Source organism: Neomonachus schauinslandi, chromosome 6 (assembly GCF_002201575.2).
Source record: "Neomonachus schauinslandi chromosome 6, ASM220157v2, whole genome shotgun sequence".
Lineage (NCBI taxonomy): Eukaryota > Metazoa > Chordata > Mammalia > Carnivora > Phocidae > Neomonachus > Neomonachus schauinslandi.
The window spans coordinates 85011281-85017280 of record NC_058408.1 but is presented as its reverse complement, the minus strand read 5'-3'; the positions used below and the strand labels follow the sequence as shown (position 1 = coordinate 85017280).

The 6000-nt window shown below is 53.8% G+C and overlaps 1 protein-coding gene across 1 annotated transcript in view; it reads left to right on the top strand.

The window, feature by feature from the left end:
• Positions 1-328: 328 nt before the first annotated feature.
• Positions 329-6000, top strand: part of DISC1 (DISC1 scaffold protein) — a 326114-nt gene continuing 320442 nt past the window's right edge. The window contains exons 1-2 of the mRNA XM_021696148.1: positions 329-353; positions 998-2004. Coding sequence (XP_021551823.1) covers positions 329-353; positions 998-2004 — 1032 coding nt within the window. The remainder of the gene's footprint in view (positions 354-997; positions 2005-6000) is intronic.

Genomic DNA, 6000 nt, shown 5'->3' with positions numbered 1-6000 from the left:
TCTGAGCCTCCATTTCCTTCACTGTAGAAGGAAAGTTACAATTCCTGGCCTGGTTGATTCACATGATTTTGGCAGGGAGCACGTGAAATGAATGTAGATTATGCACATATTCTGAGTAACAACGTGCTATGCAATGGAGAAATAGTAACACCTCAGCACACTTATTATGTGTGCCAGGCACTGTTCTAGGCTGTCTCCACCTAATGACTCATTTGGTTAAATGTGCAGAGCCACCCTGTGCGAGAGGTACTGGTAACATCTCCATTTTACTGCTGAGCACACCGAGGCACAGAGAGGTTAAGTAACGTGTGGAAGGTCACAGCCAGTCATGGCACAGCCGGGGCTTGAACCAGGCAATGCGGTGCCAGAGTCTCTGCTCTCGGCCGCTGTACGATCCTGCCTGAGCGCTATCAGCACTTTTTGTTGTTTCTGTTCTTCTTGCATAGCTGGGCGGAGGACACGGCCCCGGTTCATAGGGCACATCAGGCAGGGCCTCCTGTGGGCCAAGGTGTGAGATGAACTGATGGGCATAAACTGTGCCCCAGCCAGCTCTCCAGGGTCCAGTTGCGTGCAGGGACAGGGACAGCTCCGATAATGAAAACTCACGTATTGTTCAGTACATAGCTAGAGCGAGTGATTGGATCTCATTTGGAGGAGGGTGCTGGCGTTTGCCTTCCGGTCGCTCGCTTTCCAGGCCCACTCTGGGAGAAAAGTGCCGATGGGCCCAAGAGCCCAACAGGCAAGATGCCAGAGGGTTCAGAAGGAGCCGCTGAGGTTGCGTCTCCAGTGGGCCTGCTGACGTGTCGGCATACCTCACAGCCGCGTTGGAGAGGGTCATCAGAATCCCCAGCCGGGCCAGCCCCGTGACCACTGAGCCGGCATCTGTCTGACACACGCACAGAGCGGTGCCCTCTAAGCCCCAGATGCTCTCCCAGTGCAGTTCCCGCGAGCCGGTGAGAATTGCTTGTTTATGCGACTGTTTCTCTTTTCCTCGCAGGCGGCCAGGATTGCTTACCACCTGCAGCGACCTTTCGGAGGAGGCGCCTGGCACGGAGGCCGGGCTACATGAGAGGCGCAGCTGGGCCCCGGATTGGGTTCCTCTGCCCAGCGGCGGCTGCTCCGTTACGGGCCCAGGGAGGGGCGTGCGGTGAGGAGTGCCACCAGTCTGAGTCCAGGGCTGGACGGTGTGGCCGTGATCCTGGAGGCCAGCAGCGAGGCCCCTCGGTTGGGAGTCCTGTTCCTAGGAGCACAGCAGCCTCGGCTCCGACCCCCGTGGGCTGCCTCGGCCTGGCTCTGACCCCTGTAAGAGGACCCCCAGGGCTCTTTGGGATTCAGCTCAGAGCTGCCACCACACTACCTGCCAGGCCGGCCAGGTTGGGTGGCCCTGGGGACGCTGGGGGGCAGGACGAGCTCCCGTCCGTGGACAGTTCCGAGGCCCCTGGCCTTGGCTGGGGTGCTGCCAGGGGTGGAAGAGCGAAGGGTACCTGGACAAAAGGCCGTCTGGCCCCAGAGGAGGTGACTGGCAACAGCTGCAGCCTCGGAAGTGGCCCCAGGGTCCCCTCAGCCCCTGCCGGCTCTCAGGACGCCTTTACCTCAAGCTTTAGCTTCATACAGCTCTCGCTTGGCTCTGCTGGGGAGCGTGGAGAGGCGGAGGGCTGCCCGCCCTCCAGAGAGGCCGAGGCCCCTTGTCAGAGCCCCGAGGAGACGGAAGCCACGGCTGCCAGCCTGGACAGGCCGCACGAACACCCTCAACTTCTCTCTCCCCACTTGAGTCTGAAGACTGCTCAGCGCCTGGCAGACTCTGCGCAGGCCGCAGGGGGCAGCCGCGGGCCGGAGAGGGAGCCGCTTTCCTTACCGGACGCGGACACCTCCTCCTTCTGCTCCCCGGGCCCCTCCTGGCCTGCGGGCAGCAGCTTGGGGGACACTCAGCGCTGGGGGACCCTGCTCAGGAGGTGCGAGCCCATGCTGCTGGACTGCCTGCTGAGTGACCAGAGGTGGCTGGAGGTCGGTGTCTCCCAGCCCGCGGGGCTGTGACTGTCCCAAGCTCAGATCCGCTCCAGGCAGAGGGCAGGAACCGAGGAGTTCTGGGGTTGACCACCGGTGTCCCCTTGGAAGCTGCAGCAGCTCGTTTTGTAACTGGCTGCAAAAAGGATGCCGCTGTCCTTCTGTTTCTTGTCTTTCAGTTCGAACACAAATCTGTCCTCGTTCCCATCTTCTCTGTCATAGTTGCTCAGATTTGCTCTCTGGTGGGCCGCAGGCTCCTCTGCACTTCCCGGCCTAAGAGATATGTGGTTAGCTCTGCCCAGCTCTGCTCTGAAACAGGAACTTGGGGGCAGGGGCAGGGGAGCTGGCTGCTGTGTGGTTGAGGGGTCTGAAGTCGGTGATGCCCCATCATGGGGGTGAGGCTGGCTTCATCTGCATTTACTGTGCCCCTTGCATTTCATCCTGCTCAGTGGGAACTGCCTGACACAGCCAGGAGGCTTCATTCCTGGGCATTACATCCCTCAGGCTCTCAGTTCCCTTATTTAAAGACGGTAACACTGCACGGGATTGTTCTCCAGCTGCAGTGAGAAGCTGAGGGCTTTTGGAAGCTAGGAGGGGTTGTATTCACGTCAGCCCTGGCATCATGAGGGTGCTGTCCACCCGGTTATGTGAGAGATGGGTACAACTGTGAGTAGGCAGTGTTGGGCTACCCCCGAAAAGTTCCCCGAGAAACCCAGGCAGAGATGCTTTGTGACTGACCCATTGCGCTGTGTGTGGCTCATCCTACTGCAAGGCTGTGTTTTCCTTCTGTGTTGTATGTGCATGTGATGTGTGCGCATGTGTGTAAGTGTGTGCATGTGTGTATTTGTATGTGTGCATACATGTACATGTACACAAGGAAGTAGAACACCCACTCATCAGGCATTTGGTAGAAGTTCCTGAAAATGTGAAGGTCGTGTTCATTCCCAGCAATTGCACTCATTTACTTTCAGTTCTTTACATGTGGCCTGATGTTTCTGGCCCTGGCCCTGTTTGCCCTGTTCCAGCCCTCAGGGACCTCAGCCCAGCCATGTGATTTGTATCACAAGGAGATCCTGAAGTCAGGCCGGATATGCGTGCAGGTCTCCGTTCCCAGGTGATGCACAGAACCCTCGAGTTAGGTGTGTTCAAAGCTGACGTCATTGTCTTCCCCACCAAACCTGTTCTAAAAGGCTCTGGTCTTGATACATTTTTGTTGATGTTAATGAATAGCATCCATCCAGCATCGTCAACACCTCCCTCATCCTCACTCCCCCATCTGGTCAGCCCTCATAGTCCTACAGCTAACCTGCCTCTCACAGCCATGGCCTCTGCCCTGGTTCAAACTCTTGTTATTTTTAACCTGGGTTTTGTAAGAGATTCTTGACATATTTACCTTCCTCTAGTATCTCTCCTCTCCAGTTCATCCTCCGGATGGCCAGCAGAGTTATCTTCCGAAGTACCGGTGGGATAGTGTTATTCCTTGGCTCGAGACCTTCGGTGGCTCATTGCTCTTCTCGGGATGGTATCCAAGTTCCTTATCCTGATAATTGAGACCTTTCCCAACCTGCACCAGCCTGCCCCAGTGCCTTACTCCTGCTGGCTCAGCCATCTGGTGCTGCTTCCTGTTCTGAAGGCACCAGGGAAAGCTGTGCCTCAGCCCTTGCCTGTAGTTCTCCCTCTGCCTGGAATGACCTTCCTACACTTTTCCACCTGCCAAGCTCATATAATCCCTTTGGTGTGGGTCTGAAGCCACTTCCTTGTGAGACATTTCCTGCCCCTTCTGGACCAAATGAATCCCTCCTTCCATGTTGCTCCCACAGCACACTGGACATGCCCCATGGTAGCACTCATCACATTTAATAAGCATTTGTTTGCGGGTCCAAGTTCTGCACTTGACCATGAGCTCTATATACCACAGGTCACGTCTCTTAGACAGTTTTGGATGCCTGATGCCTTGCATCCGTCCTGGCCCTCCGCTGTTGCTTGATTCATTTTTGTTTTTAGTAAAATGATTAATCTCGTTAAGAGGGACCACAGATCCCTAGTTGATGGCTTTCTTGGATTGACTTGCTAGGGCATAAGAAGAGTCTGAGAGACAGATATGCAAAGTGTAAAGGGGTTCTCGTCATCAATTCCAACCTCGGAGAGGTATTTGTCCACACCAGCAATTCTCCAGCACTAGCTGGGTGTCCCATAACTCAACGCAGTTCTGACCCCATCTATCCAGAGATAGTATCAGCTCCCACAGTGGAGGGGCTCAGTCCCACAAGACTGCCTGCCTCTTCTCTGGAGGCCAGTTGCAGGTCCAGACCATCATCTGTGCTTCTGACCCACTGGCTATAGATTGGAGGTTCCAACAGCAGCCCTCTCCTTGGGTTCGATTAATTTGTTAGAGTGGCTCGCTGAACTCAGAGAAACGTTTTACTTACTAGATTATACATTTATTATAAAAGGATATAACTCAGGAACAGCCAGTGGAAGAGATACACAGGGCAAGGTGTAGGGGGAAGGGCGTGGAGCTTCTAGGCCCTCTCCAGGCACACCACTCTCCCTGAATGTCCACATGTGTACCAACCTGGAATCTCTCCCAACTCTGTCCTTCAGGTTTTTATGGAGGCTTTGCTACATAGGTGTGACTGATTAAATCATTGGCCATTTGGGATTGATTCAACACCAAGCCCCTCTATCCTCCCTGGATGTTGGGGGCGGGGGGGGGGGGGTGGAAGGCCCCCCCCCCCCCCCCCGCCGCAATCATGTGGTTGGTTCTCCTGGCAACCAGCCCTCATCCTTAGGTGTCTTCCAAAAGTCACCTTATTAACATAACAAAAGACACCTTTCTTGCCCTCTTCACAGGAAATTTCTAGGGTTTTAGGAGCTCTGTGTCAGAAATAAACAAAGACCAAATACATATTTCTTATTATGAATCACAATGTCCCAGGCACTAAGTGGAGCTTTGTGTCATCACACTTTTCCAGCTGTAAATATCTGTATTCAACCTTTCATTTCCAAGATCTCTTAAAAAACTCTTGACAACATATCTGTATTTCTCCATCTCAAAAAATTCAAGTTTTGACTCAGGTGAAGCAAAAGTAGAATGCCATTCCAATGACCAGTGGCTCTCCCTCCCAAATAGCCAAACAAACAGGAACTACCTTGGCAGCGATCCTTCTGCAGTCCACATGATTCCGCTCGCTGGGTTTCCTTTCTTCTATCTCCTCCTACCTGCAGGTAACTCACATCCTCCCGAGAATCTTGTTTGTAATAAACTGGAGTCTGCGAACCCCTGAGCAGTTGCGGCTCTTGGGGCCCAGCCGCGCCTTGGGCTCGCCTTGCCAGCTTCCCGAGCCACTGGGTCATTTCAGGGCCTGAAGGTCGGCATTCCTGGGGCTCTGGCTGTGGAAAGCCACCCTGACTTACCTTTTGGGTTTCAGGATTTTTAGTTTTAAAAAAATGCAACCAACCCTAGATACATCTCTTCCTTTAACCTTTATTACCCAGATGCAGCTTTTTAAAAGAATTTATTGGTCAGAGCTCACGAGAGAGGTGTTCCTTGCGGAAGAAGGACGAGGTGGCTGCCGCTTCACCCTGGGGATTCTGGAGGACAGCCCTGCTGCCCGTGGGCACCTGGTGGGGTGTGTGTGTGTGCCTGTGATCCCACGGTGCCCTGCAGTGTGTCAGGTTCATGGGCCTGCCTGGATGCTAGCCTAGCATTTTCCTCTCCCGGCTGTGGGGCCTTAGGTAATTTGCTTAATCGTTCTGTGCCTCAAGATGCTTTTGTTAGAAGGTGGAGCGAAACCTCGGTACCCACCTCATTAGATTCTCATGAGGATGAAATGTGCTCACACTTGCTGGGAGCTTCAGACAGGGTCCGGCACCGAGCAAGTGCCCAGAATATTGGTCATTATTATCATTAGAGAAATAGCTCAGAATAAGAGAATTTGGGTCAAAAATACCAAATTCACCCTTCTCCCCATAATTCAAATTAAACTCATATCC